Source organism: Vulpes vulpes, chromosome 2, assembly GCF_048418805.1.
Source record: "Vulpes vulpes isolate BD-2025 chromosome 2, VulVul3, whole genome shotgun sequence".
NCBI lineage: Eukaryota > Metazoa > Chordata > Mammalia > Carnivora > Canidae > Vulpes > Vulpes vulpes.
Genome location: NC_132781.1, coordinates 104,161,650 through 104,178,603, shown reverse-complemented (window position 1 = coordinate 104,178,603; position 16,954 = coordinate 104,161,650). Strand labels below are relative to the sequence as shown.

At 33.8% G+C, this 16,954-nt stretch overlaps 1 protein-coding gene and 1 non-coding gene across 4 annotated transcripts in view; both read left to right on the top strand.

The window, feature by feature from the left end:
- The window catches only part of STAM (signal transducing adaptor molecule), a 79,597-nt gene that overhangs the window by 52,295 nt on the left and 10,348 nt on the right, over nt 1-16,954 (top strand). For all 3 annotated transcript variants that reach the window (XM_026015916.2, XM_072749424.1, XM_026015934.2), the window contains 8 exons: nt 889-979; nt 3,134-3,326; nt 4,968-5,062; nt 9,252-9,340; nt 11,081-11,168; nt 11,385-11,439; nt 11,999-12,152; nt 14,174-14,349. In XM_026015916.2, the coding sequence (XP_025871701.1) occupies nt 889-979; nt 3,134-3,326; nt 4,968-5,062; nt 9,252-9,340; nt 11,081-11,168; nt 11,385-11,439; nt 11,999-12,152; nt 14,174-14,349 (941 nt within the window). The remainder of the gene's footprint in view (nt 1-888; nt 980-3,133; nt 3,327-4,967; nt 5,063-9,251; nt 9,341-11,080; nt 11,169-11,384; nt 11,440-11,998; nt 12,153-14,173; nt 14,350-16,954) is intronic.
- Nucleotides 5,223-5,326, top strand: LOC112908419 (U6 spliceosomal RNA). The gene has a single exon (XR_003232923.1). It is a non-coding gene; the product is annotated as a U6 spliceosomal RNA (small nuclear RNA).

The window sequence follows — 16,954 nt, the reverse complement described above, 5'->3', positions numbered from 1 at the left end:
GCCTATATATATATATATTTGAACCAGGTAGATTTAGGTTTTGAACCCATGTTTGCCTGACTCCACCATTTACATTCTTAACTACCCAGAGCATACCTTTTACCTTGTTAAAAATACTATCAGAGGAACACAGAGGAGGGAGTACTTCATTTAGGGGTTTAGGAATGCTTCATTGAGAAAGTGATTATTTTAGCTGTTGACTAAAACTATTTAGCTGTTGAGTTAAAACTCAATAGGGAAAAATGTGGACAGAGTTACAGGAGCCAAAGGGGAGGACATTATTAAGTGTCAGAGATATGAAAAGTGAGTGTGTGTGCGCTCGCTAGCAGTTACTGGTAACTGAACTATATTGTCAGAATTAACTATTTGTATTTTAGTTTACAAAATAGTGTAATTTTATGAATATTATATCGTTGTATATAAGTCTCTACTCCTAAAGATAACATCCTGCCTCTTAATCTGGAAGAAAGCAATAAAATATAACTGTTGAATAGATGGTTTAAATTTAAAAACTTTGTTTTTAAAATAGTATTGCCTTCCCTTTCCCAAGATCTCTGGGAAAGAGTCTCTCTCCCTTTTTCTGGTTTTAGGATTTTTCTAACAATTTTTAAATCTCCCCTAGTCTGTCTTCTTTTGTTTGTCTTCTTTCAGCTTCCTATCTTTACACAAATTTAAGAGAGTGCGATTAGGTCTTCACCCTCAGTGTCCAGGTCTTTTCTCTCCAGTTCGAACTCTTCTCCTTTCAGAGTGGAGACTGCTCCGTTTGGATTATCTTCTGCTTTAAAAATCTAGTAGATTGATTAAGAAAGCTCTTGTAAGTTCTTAGATTAAGGAGGTAGGAAAATTTGAGAACAGTCTTCAAATATTGTGTTCCTTCCTTTGTGTTAGGCTGCAGATCAAGCAAAAGCAAGCCCAGCGTTGGTTGCCAAAGATCCTGGTACTGTGGCTAACAAAAAAGAAGAAGAAGACTTAGCAAAAGGTATGGTTTTAAGTCCCCGATATTGGAAAGGTGGGAAGGAAATGGGTCCCTTACTTAATATTTGTTTACTGAGATACTTAAAAATAGAAGACGTAGGACTTTATAAGCTAACCTTGAAATCTGCTTTGTGCCCCTCTTTGGTGTCAGTTGATACTCTTCTAAGACAGCTAGTATTCATATGTCCTTTAAGTCTATGGGCAATACTGTTTTTATTACACTCTGTCTCTATAAACAATACTAAATACTTTTATGCATCCACCAAATTTTTTCTGTCAGTAGTTAGACCATCTGTAGTTTATTTTTATGCAACAATATGTCTACAATCATAATAAAACATATAAATCGAACTCATTTATTTCAGCAATTATATAATATTCCATTGTACTGATAAATATAAATTATGGTTTATCTGTCCTGCTGATGGATGGACAGGATTTTTTGTCCTGGATGGACAAAAAATGGATGGATGATTGGGTTTTTTGGTTGGTTTGTTTTTTTATTACTATAGTAAGTGGGCTGCGTTGAGTATTCTTGTACATATTTTCTTTTATGTGTGTGTGTGTTTTGTGTGACTGCAGCTGATATTTTTGGCTTATGGGGGAAATACATCTTCAACTTTGCAAAATAGTTTTATCTTTCTTTTGCCATTAGCAGTATATGAAAGTTATTGTATTTTTTATCTCCTGAAAACATTTAGTATTGTCAGAATTTAATATTTGTGATTCTGATAGGTTGGAAATAATGTCCATTTATCTTGACTTTTATCCCCTTGATTACTAGTGAGGCTGGTCCTCTTTTGTATGTTCATTAGCTATACTGATGATGTCTCTTACTGAGGTATTTTGTGTGTGTGTGGCTTTTTTTTTAAGATAATGATATGTAGAAAGTCTTAATTTTGGATGTTAAACTTTTGCCTGTTATTTCTATTCTAGATACCTGCTCTTGATTTTTGGCTTTTATTTTGACTTTGATAATGGTATATTTTATCAAATGAAATTTTAAAATTTTAATCTAGTCAAAATATTTGCTTATTATGATTTTTGCTTTTTTTTTGTATCTTATTTTTCCTTACCCCCAAATCTTAAAAGGTACTTTCCTGTATTTCCTTATGATGGTTTTAAAGTTTTCTTTGTCCTATAGGTCTTTTATCAATGTAGAACAGGGATGGAAGGGATGAAGGGGTCATGGTTTGAGTTGAAAGTTGGGTAATCAGTGCAGATTACATTGCAGAGCCTGAGTGACATATGATGATAGCCTTTGCTAGGGGAGGAGTGGAAGCGATTAGACACATTTGAGGGGTGCCTGGGTGCCTTAGCCAGTCAGTCAAGTGTCTGGTTCTTGATTTTGACTCAGGTCATGATCTCAGACTTGTGAGATCTAGCCCCACCTGGGGCTCCCCGCTAGGCGTGGACCCTGCTTAAGATTGTCTCCCCCTCTCCGTCTGTCCCCTTCCCCCCACCATAAGAAAAACACACATTTGAAATTTCTCTGGGGGAATTTGTCACGTGAAACTTCATTATAGTTATTTCCAAATCCACTTATTAGACTAATTACATAAGATTTAACTTTGGAGCCAAGTGCAGGTTCTTGGATAATACCTTTGATACCCTGATTTAGTAAGTCTTCCTTGAGATTTGGGACTGTTGATTTCTCAATTGACTTTAGCATTTTGGAAACAGAAGCTATAGAAATATATTGAAAAGATGAAAGTAAATAAAAATATCTGTAACTAAATTAAAAAAGTGGATTTAAGAGATTATATCTTTTTATTACCCAGAATAATTTAAATTTTATCCATTCAGTAAAAGTAGTCATTATGTGGGACACCTGGCTGGCTCAGTTGGTAGAGCATGCAACTCTTGATCTTGGAATTATGAGTTCAAGCTCCATGTTGGGTTTAGAGATTACATAAAAAAATAAACTCTTAAAAAGCTAGTCATTATGCTGTTCAACTTTTTTATAGTTTATTCTTTAAACTTTCAGTTGTGAATGAATAAAATTGATGAAATTATTTTCGTTCAGTGTGTCAAGATATGTCCTACTTCCCAGCTCCACATTTAAAAGAATATATTTTACCTTCAGATACCATTTTGTACTTCTTTGGATCGTTGGGTATATTAACATTTTGGGTCTTTTTAACTCATTATTTTCCAGCTATTGAGTTATCCTTGAAGGAGCAAAGGCAACAGTCAACCACCCTTTCTACTTTGTACCCAAGCACATCTAATCTTTTAACTAACCACCAACACGAAGGTCGAAAAGTTCGTGCTATATATGACTTTGAAGCTGCTGAAGATAATGAACTTACTTTTAAAGCTGGAGAAATTATTACAGTTCTTGATGACAGGTGATGGATAATATCAAATTGATATTAAGTTGACGTTCATATGAAAATATATAACATTACTTCTGTGTTTCATATTATTCCTGTTGATTGCCATTATCAAAGGTAATAAGAAAAAATATTGATGTAAATATTTCCTGTGTGTGATAGTTGGTTGCTTTGCTTGTGTCATATTGCCTAGATTCTTACTTTGTAGTTTAATTTTTTTTCTCATCTTTTCTTTAAATAGTTTTTATTTTTTTGAAGATCTAGTTTATTCATTTTTTTGTTCCATCTAATAATATAGATTATTAAATTAGTAAGGTTAAGATTTTAGATAATATACCACATATGTATTTGTATTTATGTAATATGTGATAAATACATACTATATTGAACTTATTTATTCACAAAAAATAGCATAATAGTATATCTGTGTGGAACAAATTCATTTTACATGGCATTATATACGTTTACATTATTATGGGAGGTGATTCAATACATTGGTTTTCTTATTTTGTTTTAAGATTTTATTTATTTATTCATGAGAGACATTTATTCTCTCTGCATAGAGAGAGGCAGAGACACAGGCAGAGGGAGAAGCAGGCTCCATGCAGGGAGTCTGATGCAGGACTCGATCCTGAGACCCCAGGATCGCTTCCCAAGCCAAAGGCAGATGCTTAATTGCTGAGCCACCAAGGCATCCCTGTTTTTTAATTTAAATTCAGTTAATGTATAGTGTATTATTTGTTTCAGAGGTAGAGGTCTAGGATTGATTCACCAGCCTTATATAATACCCAGTACTCATTACATCACATGCCCTCTTTAATGTCCATTACCCAGTTATCCCCCTACGCCTCTCCCCTTCAGCAACTCTGTGTTTCTGATGAGAACATCTGGCTTTTGACTCTAGTTTTATTTATGTTCACTCAAAAATTGTTACTGATGATTTTTACTGATAATGAAGTACTAACATTTGCAAGTGGTTATAAAAAATAAATTGTAAAAAATTTAGGTTATTCCTATAGTATCATACTTCTGTTGTTTTCTTGAGTAAAAGAAAATGAAGTTTGAGCTGCTTAGCTGGAAATTGCACAAAACCTTGATTGATTCGTTCAAAAATGTTCATTGAGAGCTTGCTAGCTTTCCTTATACTAGGCTCAAAGGGTGCAATGGTGAACCATGGGATGTATCTGAGAGTGTTCATTGTGAACGTTTTATTATAAACAATGTCATCTGTCGTGTTGTTTCTTGTGGGGATGGGAATGTGTGAGTATATACAACAGAGAGCACTAATTTAAGAATGGATCTGAATTAAGAGCCTATCATTACCTTATTACAAAAGAATCTTACAGTGGAACTCATGAACTACCTGAAGACAAATATAGAGATCTCTCTTTTGGGGAGAAAGTTCACAATCTTGTATTAAATCCTCAAAGCATTTACCAGCCTTCCAAAAGATAAGAGCTGTGTGTTTAAACACTTCTTTAACATCTTTGAGGTTTCATCTTCTATTTGTAATAATGGTACATTCATTTCTTCCCTCATTAGATTTTTGGGGGATTCAAATCCAGTAATAATGCAAGTTAAACACTGTAAAAGGTAGACATTTATAGAGATAAAAATCTTTATTATAATCAGATATTCTTTTTTGTTCCTCATTAGTGATCCCAACTGGTGGAAAGGTGAAACCCATCAAGGTATGGGGTTATTTCCTTCTAATTTTGTGACTGCTGATCTTACTGCTGAACCAGAAATGAGTAAGTATTTTCTAGTCTGTAAGTGGATGATAATCCACAGTTGTCTTCTAAATGAAAGTTGAGTAAATTCAACTTTATGCAAAGTTATGGAAAGTTACAAGCTGAGCTAGGACTCTCAGGTGATAGTGCCTGCCCAGTGTTTATAAAGAATGCATCTTGTGTGCTTGCTTCTGCAATACGTATACTAAAATTAGAGCGATACGGAAATTACAATGGCCCTTGTGCAAGGATGACACACAGATTTGTGAAGCATTCCATATTTTCGTATTGTATGTAGTGATAAATCATTAAATTCTACTCCTGAAACCAGTATTGCACTGTATATTAACTAACAGGAATTTATTTATTTTTATTTATTTTTTTAATTTACTAACAGGAATTCAAAAAAATTTTTTTGGTAAAGGTTTTATTTATTCATGAGAGAAGAGAGAGGCAGAGACATAGAGAGAGGGAGAAGCAGGCTCCCTGAAGGAAGCCCGGTGTGGGACTTGATCCCAGTACCCTGGGATCACGCCGGGAGCCAAAGGCAGGTGCTTAACCTCTAGGCCAATCAGACGTCTCTAAATAAAAATTAAAAAAAAAAAAAAAAAAGTGCAGCGTACTAGTCAGTAGGTTATTTACCAGAAATCATCTAATTATCTACAAATTGAAATTGTCTACTAAGATTGTCCTTAATCAGATAATTGGGCAGACTGTGGACTTTTTTTGTGTGTGTTTTGTTTTGTTTTTTTTTGACTGTGGACTAGAAAACTAGATATGTGCCATTATAAAACTGCAGATTAAGAAGTGTTATGAAATTTTTGCATTATGTATTTTCATTTTCAGTTGATAAAGTATGACTAGTGCAGTGTAATCTCCTAGAGAATTCTTGCTGTTCTAAGATTAAGGCCGTTTCTTTAGTGTCTGGCTCCAAACAGAAGCAGTAGCCTGTAAGCAATATAATGGCTTTCCTAAGCCTCCGTGTCAGATAGTCAGAAGGAGCCATAACTAATCATGTAAGTACTTTTTTGTTTGGTTTCCAAACCTGGGCTACTAGGGGAAATAAACTAGGAAGTGATGCATAGGAGGAAAAGTGATGTTATTGGCAGGCACAATAGTTGCAGGAGATGTAACTACTGATAATCTACCAAAATGTTGGTAGACAGTTCACTATATTTTTACATAATACTATACTTCACTGATCATCATAATGATGAGTGAGGGTCATCAAGATTAAGTCATAATCTCCCTCTATTTTAAGGAAACAGAAATATGTTCTAGTGTAGAAAGATTTCTTTTTTTTTTTAAGATTTCTTTTAGTGACTGAAAGATTTAGAATTTTAAGAGTTTTTATGTGTAAGTTGGTAAGCTGTAGTTACCTGGCAAAATATCTCACCTCATCTAATTTTCTAGTGCCAGAAGAAGGGATTAGAGACAGTTATAAGCTGTAGGATGTTTAGGTCTTTTTTAGTTTACAAGAATTTTAAGAAAGGATTTTTGTCTTAGTCATATTTTCATATCCAACAGCATGTTGTACTCTTTTTTTTTTTTTTAAGATTTTATTCATTTATTTATGAGAAACACAGAGAGGCAGAGATACAGGCAGAGGAAGAAGTGGGCTCCCCACGGGCACTCAATCCTGGGATTCCAGGATCACACCCTGAACTAAAGGCAGATGTTCAACTGCTGAGCCACTCAGGCGTCCCCATAGTACTCAGTCTTACCCAGGATACAGACTATATAAATATCTGTACAAAAGTGATACATAGATGTGTGTGTGTATATTTACATATATGTGTATGTGTATATATATATGTATATATAAAAGAGATACTTTTCTTGAAAAAATTTAGGAACACTTCACTTTGAAGAGAAGGCTTTAACAATAAATCAGACATTACTTTCATCTTTGATGAAATGATGTTGTCTCATAATTATTGCCAAGTTGTCTCATGTCATTTTATGACAGATTTATGAGAGAGACAGATTCTTGATCCCCATTCTAGTAATGGAGCTCTTTTTTGTTAGAGCTCAGAAAATATTGTAGAACCCATTTTAAATGGCAATGTATTGTGTGCCAACTTTTTAACCTGGGCTCATGGTAGTGATTTTTTTGTTTTTTGAGGTTTGGGTTTTTTGTTTTTATTTTGTCCTCAATAAGCTATTGGGAAAGATAGAATTGTCTTGGACTTCTGTTCAAGATGACATCCAAGATCTCCTATGGATCATAGCCAACTCATCTCCCCCCCCACCCCCAACATATATCAGTGCAGCTTTAAAATGAGTGTTTTGGCTCTTCCTGTGTTTTACTTTAGACTACTGAAAAGAAGAGCAGGAGCAGCAGAGCTTATGTAATGGAATTGTAGTTCTTAGGCTTGGGAAATGAGTATTAGCATGATCTTCATAGCACTATTCTTTATGAGGAAACAAGCCCACTTTACTTAATGTTCAGTAGAAGTACCTGCCCTGCTTAGCTTGTTTTCCTTGTAGAAGTGTAGGAAGATACTGTGAAAAGACTTTATATTGTGTACCTATATAATACATACACACATGCATATGCACACACACACGCATGCATATATAGTAATAGTATTAGCCCCTTTGCGAAAAAGTGCTCACAACTTGTGCATGGTCAGCTGTTAATAAGATGTCGAGCAGCCAATGCAGTGTTTTCCCAGTTCTACCTGTTAATAGCTATAAAAAGCAGAAATATCTCTAGCACATGTCTCTTTTACCCCCATGGGAAAATAAAATCAACAGAAACTTTTTGTGTGTATATAGAATTTTACTGTATGGTGACTTGAATGGAAATTAAATTATCTGCATTTTATACAGAAGCATACAACACAGAATGCATAAGTGGTATGGGTTCTTGTTCTTAGAGTAAAAAAATCATTAGCCAGATTCCAGTATGTGGGATGGTAGCACCAGATAGATTGGCATTTAAATCCAGGCTGTGTCATACATCAGCTTTCCCTTTGCAAGTGTTTTTAATATTACTAGTGCTGCTGTTAACCGCATTTTTAAAATGGGCATATCTCATAAGATGGCATCAGAGATTGGGACGCCCAGGTGGCTCAGTGGTGGAGCATCTCCCTTCAGCTAAGGGCATGATCCTGTAGTTTTATGGGATCGAGTCCCACATCAGGTTCCCCCCAGAGAGCCTGCTTTTCCCTCTGCCTATGTCTCTGCCTTTCTCTGTGTGTCTCTCATGAATAAATAAATGAAATCTTAAAAATAAAAGATGGTATAAGAGATTCATTTGGGGGGAAATGTAATATTCTATTATGCACATGTAAAAATTTAATTAATATATTTCCTTTTCTTTCTTAATTCTGCTCTGTTCCCAAACCCCTTCTCATCTTGATTTCTAATATTTTTATTAATACTGATTAACCACATTGGTACAAGGATGAAAAATGCAGAAAAGAATTTCTTTCCTTTAAAGCTGTATGGGCCTCTCAATATTTTGGGGGAGAAAGTTAATTGCTCTATTAATCATAGCTTTATATTTACTAGTTAATGATATATTGAATAGTTTTAAAAGATTGCTTTGTTAAGCAAGAGAAATATGTGCTTCTGGCCAGTGGTTTGCAGATCCCTCATAATCCCATTTTTATTTCAAAGAATAATGTAACTAAAAAATGCAGGCCAATTTAGTGGAAAATTCAGATCACTACCAATGTCACTTATAAAGTTCTTCGCTGACCTGGATGTCGTTCTTTTACAAAAGTCTGAGTGGCTTGCCATAGAATGTATAGCTGACTTTAGTTCACTACATTGAAATAGCATGGTCTTTCAAATGAGATTTTTTTCTTTGAAAGGACTGGAAATTTAAAAGAGGACTTATTTTAATTTGCAGAGTTCATTTATGACTTGTAAAACTTTGCTTTTGGTCCACCGATTTACTAAACTCATGTAGTAGGTGATTAATCTTTGTTTCAGAAACACATCTCTTATTTTTAATGAAGTATCTATTATGGAAAATGTAAAATCTTTAGAAGAGAAAATTAAGAAATCTTCATAGAATTCCATAAAATAATGTTCTCTTATTATTGCCTAAATCTGTAGTTTAATGATTCCTTAAATTGAGTCTCCCAAATTGAAGGGAGTATAAGAAAAATCCAAATTCTCTCATGCAATTTAAAGTACTTTAGGATAGAATTTTAAGTTTATTATAAGGAAAAGATAAATATTACATGTTTTGCAGTCAAAACAGAGAAGAAGACGGTACAATTTAGTGATGATGTTCAAGTAGAAACAATAGAGCCAGAACCGGAGCAAGCCTTTATTGATGAAGTAAGTGATTTCCTCCATGAGAGTGGTTCTTACTTGGTATTGAAGTACCTGTTAGTCTTTTTTAAAAAATTTGATTACTTGATTAATGCTTGTATTTTATGTTCTGAAACTCAAGCAATATAGACAAAGCAAAGATTATCCATGAAACTGTCTTCTCTAGTCCCATTCTGTACCTCAATATTTAAAATTCCTGCTTAGTATTCATAGAATGAGTTTATATGATTAATTCTTTTACTATTGGAACTTAGGTTGTTTGCAGTTTTTTGTTTTTTAATTTTTTTTTATTGCTAACACAACTGTTGTGAAATTTTTTTTGGATAGAATATATTTAACAGAATATGTGGCTTTTATTTGTGAAGATCAGTATTTAATGCTCTGGAAAGTACATCCTTTGTAACATTTTAAACTTATGATGAAAAATGACATGTCCCCTTTAAGATATTTGAAAGGATTTTATAGATTTTCAGGCTTCTTTGGGAGGAGCCATAAACAGAAAGTCTGAATTGTGTTCTTTTAGAGAGGCTGTAGAAGACTGTGCTGAGAGCCAGGGAATCTGACTGATTGGGGGAGTATTATGTTTGGCCAGTTGTATTACATAAGAGGATATGTGTACAGTAGTCAGCCTAGTTGTCTGAATAGAAATCTCATTTCTCGGATATTAGATCATTTCAAATAGGGTGTAATATTCTGTGAAAAAAGAAAACAAAAATTATCCACATTAATTGATTCTCATGTTACTCCCACTCCCCCCCCCCTTTTTTTTTCTGTAGGCAAACTTCTGACATCACCCTCTTTAAGGCCTTTTAAAATGAAAATTGTGAATCTTTTACATTGAAAAATAGTATCCATTTCAAGATACAAAATTCTTTTGACTTTAGAAGAGTTTTTTATATACTTATGTTGCTTTCACTGTCCAGTGACCATTTATCTCTCAAGCTGTTCTTTGCAGAAACATAGGTTTTGTTTTGATTTAAATGACTGCTTAGAATTGGTAGTCTTACATCATTTACCTAATGTACCTATGTTTAGTAACATAGCCATGTAAAAACCATGCATGGATAAAACTTAGTAATTATTATAGTATTATTTTTTGGTACATGAGATCAGTATTTTGATTTTTAAAAACTTACATATGAGTATATATATACTTGTGTAATAGATAGATATATTTATGTAATGATGGCTTCATTAGTTCCTTTGGTTTTTACAAGGAAAGATTCTGAAATAGATGTGAGTACTTGCTTTGAGATGCTTTTCCAGCCTTCTCACATGGGAAAACAGAGAAACCACAAATCTTCCTCCTTCCATAGCCTCGCCAAAACAGCTGCTGCATTCACCATGGTAGAAAAGTAATGAGTTGTTAGTCACAAGTAATGCCATTTTGAGAGAGAAGTTACACCTGTCAACATGGCAAGACTACAGCTGCTCCAAAACAAAATGACACAAATCCATAAGCATGACATAACAGATTGAAGAACTCACACATTGTAAGTTTAAATATGGCTCTTTATTCTCATTTAAGAGAGTCTCTGCAGTTTTGAAAGTAAGTAGGAAGAACTTTCAAGGCTCTGACTTCACATGGTATGAAAGAGAATGCACAGATACTAAATACATAAAGGCAAAATTGGAATCTCCATATGAATCACAAACATTCTCTATCATTAATTAATGAGGTGAGACCCTAGTGTTGCCTAAGGATTTATTGCTTCTCCTATTAACTATTTAAAAATACTCTTGTAGGACAAAATGGACCAATTGCTACAGATGTTGCAAAGTACAGATCCCAGTGATGACCAACCAGATCTTCCAGAGTTACTTCATCTTGAAGGTAAACTTGCCATTAGCCTTACACATAAAGAATAATTAGAGGCTATCTAGTGTTCTGTTATAGAATGGCTTTATATTTAAATAAAATTAAGAATTATAAGAAAAAGTTAGCATTTTTCACTCCTCTATAACCTAGTCTCACTTATATGAATATCCATGAGAGAGATGCTTCGTTTTGCTATGTTTTCTTATATTTCTTTAAATCTTGTTGTCTTAGCAATGTGTCACCAGATGGGACCTCTCATTGATGAAAAGCTGGAAGATATTGATAGGTAAAAGAACACATGCTATATCTATATTTTTTATCTTTCCTGAAGTTCTTTTTAAGTGCATATGGGGATAGGTATACTTTTTTATTATTATTTTAAAGATATGCCAAAAGAATCAGTTCTCCTTCAGTTGTTTTCCACTATAGATATGGGGATTAGAATTAGACGTATCTATTTTTTTAAGGTGAACATTTATTTCACCTTAATTATATTAGTCTTTTAAAAAAAATTGGGAATTTACTGTAATCATTATAATGCTATAAATGTCATTACCAGAGCCCACAAATGACCTACCCATCTGTTATTTACTAGGGACACCTAGTTATTTCAAGGTAAAGTCAAGTATAATAAGCTAAAGTTCTCCCAGCACAATACCATAAACAATTTTGGTTGCCTTGGAGCTAAAATACAGGGTATTTTCTGCCATAAGGTTAAATTTTTAGTAATGTCTACTTAATATTTTTGCTATTTTTAGTCTTCTTATTTAGAACAGTGTATTATTTAAATAATACAATTGTGTTTGAAATTACTGTGTGTTTGAAATTGCTATGTAATATTTCAGAAAACATTCAGAACTCTCAGAACTTAATGTTAAAGTGATGGAAGCACTTTCATTGTATACCAAGTTAATGAATGAAGATCCAATGTATTCGATGTATGCAAAATTACAGAATCAGCAGTATTATATGCAGTCATCTGGTGTTTCTGGTTCTCAGGTAAGCTTTTAACAATTCAAGTATGTAATTTTATTTTATTTTATAATCTTATTTTAAGATTTTGTTTTAGAGCATGTGAACCAGGGGGACAGGGCAGAGAGAGAGGGAAGGAGAGAATCTCAAGCAGTATCATACTTGCTGAGTGTGGAGCTGGATGCAGGGTTTGATCTTAGACCCTGAGATCATGACCTGAGCCAAAAATCAAGAGTTGGACACTTCTTGATTGAGCCTCCCAGGTGTTTATTAAGATATCATTTTAAGTTCTCAATATATTTGAGATTATTTGGAATAGCTGCGTTTTTGTAAGATGTGAAACTTTCTAAAAGTAATCTTAGAATAAAGTTTAAAAGAATTTTTTACTTGACAAATACATGTGTATAATACACTATTCCAAATATTCCTTTTAAAAAATTGCTTTTCTAAAAAAAAAAAAAGCAAAACCAAAAAAATTGCTTTTCTTCAAGGAGATGCATCAGAATCACTAATCAAACTTCCAAAAAAAATTTCAGGTTCCTTGGCCCCACCCCAAACCTACTGAATCAGAATATTCAAGAATAAGGTTCAAGCATCTATATATTTTTAAAACTTCATATGTAATTATCTGGTTAAGAACCACATTTTTTGGTCTGAGTAAAATATCTATTACTAAATTTTTCTGAGTATTTACATTTTAGGTTTTATAATAAAAAGCTTTAATCTGAGCTTTCCTCTTCCATTACATGAGAAGGCATAGAATATAAAATAGAGCCCTTTTCCCCTTTATTCATTGTAATCAACTATTTCAAGAGCCCCTTTTCCACAAACTCAGAGAGTTTACTATATAGGGAATAATTAGCCAAGTGCTCCACTTACTCATACAGAGTATGAGTAACTGAGTAAATAAACTTTATGCATATTTTTTCTTAAAATGGCCCACTTCCCCTGAAATGAAGGGTCAGATTCTGGAATTGAACAGCCAGACTTGAGCAATACGGGGATAGGTGATACCTACTCATGGCTCTTGATTCCAGTTTGAGGGAAAGAACAACACACAATTCTTGCATGTTTCGTTTGGAAAGTACAAAAAAATAATGCATTTGAGTAGGCTGGAATAGCTCCGTTTATAATTAAGACCTTCTGTATTCTGATGTATGGTGAGGCGAGTCTCTTATGGCTTAAAACAACTGCTAAGATCATTTTACCTCCTAGTGACTATGTTACTACTATCTTAACAGCTGGTAAGAATCTCACTATATAAACAATGGGAGTTCTTGTAAACATGTGAAATGGAAGGATCTAATTAATACAACAGAGAATTAGAACATTAAGTTTAAGATTTTGGGCACTTAAGAGGTCAGTCTCTTTTGATTAAAGTAAGTATAGTTTATAGATGCATGAATGGTCAAACAATAGCCCAAAGACTAAATGCAGCCTCCCAGCCTTTTTTTTTTTTATAAATCTTTACTGTAATGTAGCCATTCTCATTCATTTATACATTGTTTCTGACTGCTTTCTGTATGGTCAGAGTTCAGAGAGGCCCACAAAGCCTAACGTATTTACTATCTGGACTTTTGCAAAAATGTTTGTTGACCCCTCCTTTTGAAAGTTAGCTTGCTCTGTGTTTACTAAACTGTAATGGAAATACATATACCTATAAGCAAATGAAGTCTGTTGACTTGAAACAGTGAATTCAAAGACACTTCTTAAGCATTTTTTGGGGATTCCTTTTAGGGAAGTACTTAAAATATCAATATGGAAAGAGAAATGATATTAGTATAAAGTTTCAAGGTAAGTTCCTTCAGTGCTTCTATATGAGATAAACATGAGCTTAGCTCATGTTTACCTAAGAACAAAAATCAGAAGCCCACGTCACTGAAAAGTATTTTTTAAAATGCCTATCAAAAGAAGTAACTTTTAGAAAGATTTCAGAGATTTCACTGTGTTCACTTTGTAACTGAATGCCTATACAAAGAAATATTGGCATACCTATTAAAATCTTAGAAAATGTAAAAAAAAATTTTTTTTTTCATGAACTGTTCTAGGTATATCCAGGACCTCCTCAAAGTGGTACTTACCTGGTTGCAGGGAGTGCACAGATGAGCCATCTCCAGAGCTACAGTCTTCCCCCAGAGCAACTCTCTTCTCTCAGCCAAGGAGCAGTTCCACCATCTGTAAACCCAGCCCTTTCCAGTCAGCAGACTCAGGCTTCTTACCCTAAGTAATTTGATTTTTTACTATTATCTTACTTTTGTTTGGAGTTACTGCTGTTATAACTCTTAAATGTCCCAAATCACCTGTAACCATAAGAGCTGCATGAGTAAAACCTAGGATAGATGCCATCACTTAATACCAGATGGTCAGCCCTGTTTGTGGTGATGAGTGGGTTTTATATGAACCTCTGCAGTATTGCATTACTGACCAGCAAGCTAGTCTTCTGTCTTACTACTCACTGAACTGCTATATTCAGGTCTTGGTTCTGTATTTTTAAAATTTCTTATAATTTTTCTTTTAATCTAGGTGAAATTGGCATATAAACTTACATAAGTTTCAGATGTACATTTTAATTCTTTATCTGTATATGCTATAAAGTGATTGCTTCTAAAAGTCTAGTTACATCCATCATCATTCATTTTACCTCCTTCACCCATTCCACCCGTCCCCTTGCCCTCTTTTTCTCTGGTAACATCCAGTTTTCTTTGTGGGTTTGGTTTGGTTTGGCTTGGCTTGGCTGTTGTGGTTTTTTTTTTTTTTTTAGATTCCACATTTGAGTGAAATCATACACTATTTGTCTTTCTCTATATGACTTCTTTCACTTTTAACGTCTCAAATGGCAAGACTTCTTTACTCCTGAGTAGTATATGTATACTACATACAGTACTGTATACACACACAAAGGCATATGCCACACATCTTTATCGATTAATTTGTCAGTGGACATTTTGATTATTTCCATTTCTTGGTTCTTGTAAATAAACTTACAGTGAACACAAGGTTGGATATATCTTTTCGAATCAATATTTTTGTATTCCTCAGATAATACCCAGAAGGGGAACAGCTGAATCATATAGTCATTCTATTTTTAATTTTTTAGGGAATCTCCATACTGTTGGCTACACCACTTTACATCCCCACCACAGTGTATGAGGGTTCCCTTTTTTGTACTGCCTTATCAATACTTATTTCTTGTCTTTTCGATAATACCCATTTTAATTGGTGTAAGAGGATATCTCATTGTGATTTTTATTTGCATTTCCATAATTACTGTTGTGGAATGAATATTTTTCCTGTGTCTGTTGGCCATTTTTATGTCTTCTTTGGGAAAATGTTTATTCAGATCATCTGCCCACTTTTTAAATTGGATTTTCTCTTCCTTTGTTGAGTTATGTGAATTCTTTATATATCTTGGATATTAATCCCCTGTCAGATATATGATTTGCAAAAACTTCTCCCATTCAGTAGGTTACCTTTTCTTTTCTTTTTTTTTTTTACCTTTTCATTTTAATGATAGTTACTTCTGTGCAGAAGCTTTTTATTTTGTTATAATCCCATTCATTTATTTTTTTCTTTTATTTCACTTGCCTTTAGAGTCAGATCCCCAGAGATATTGCTAAGACTGATGTCAAAGAGCTTATTACTCCTGTGTTTGCTTCTAGGAAATTTATGGTGATCAAGTTTTATATTCAAGTCTTTAATCCTTTTTTTTTTTTTTTAAGATTTTATTTATTGATTGATGAGAGACAGAAAGAGGCAGAGACATAGGCAGAGGGAGAAGCAGGCTCCACCCAGGAAGCCTGATGCGGGATTGGATCCCCGGACTCCAGGATCATGCCCCAAGCCAAAGGCAGATGCTCAACCACTGAGCCACTAGCGTCCCAGTTTTGAATTAATTTTTGTGTATGGTATAAGCTGGTAGCCTAGTTTCATTCTTTTGCATTTGGCTCTCTGGTATCGCTGACACCATTTACTGAAGATGCATCCTTTTTTACAGTGTACGTTCTTGGCTTTTTTGTTGTAAGTTAATTGTCCATATGTATAGGTGTAATTCTGAGCTTTCAGTTCTGTCCCATTGATTTCTGTGTCTCTTTTTATACTGATACTGCACTGTTTTGGTTTTTGTAGTTTTGTAGTATAGTTTGAAATCAGGGAGCACGATATCTCCAGCTTTGTTGTTGTTTCTCAAGATTGCTTTGGCTATACAGGATCTTTTTTGGTTCCATACAAATTTTAGAACTGTTTGTTCTAGATCTGTGAAAAATGCCCTTGGAATTTCAATAGAGATTGTAATGAATCTATAGATGGCTTTGGATAGTATGGAGACTTAGCAATATTAATTCTCCTAACACGTGAGCGCAGAATATTTTTCCATTTATTTGTGTCATCTTTAATTTCTTTCATCATGCCTTATAGTTCTTTGTACAAGTCTTTCACCTTCTTGGTTAAATTTTTTTCTAGGTAACTTATTCTTTTTGATGTATTTATAAGTAGGATTATTTTCTTAGTTTCTCTTTCTAATAAGTCATTAATGTATAAGAAATGCCACAATTCTGTATATTGATTTTGTGTGTTTACAAAATCTTCAAGCATCTTTGACCACTGGATTCATGTATTCTAACAATTTTTTGGTGGTGTCTTTTGGTTTATCTACATATAGTATCTTATCATCATCTGCAAATGATAGTTTTACTTCTTACTTTCCCATTTGGATGCATTTCCTTTCCTTTTCCTTTTCCTTTTCCTTTTCCTTTTCCTTTTCCTTTTCCTTTTCCTTTTCCTTTTCCCTTTCCCTTTCCCTTTCCCTTTCTTTCTTCTTTTTTTCTTTTCTT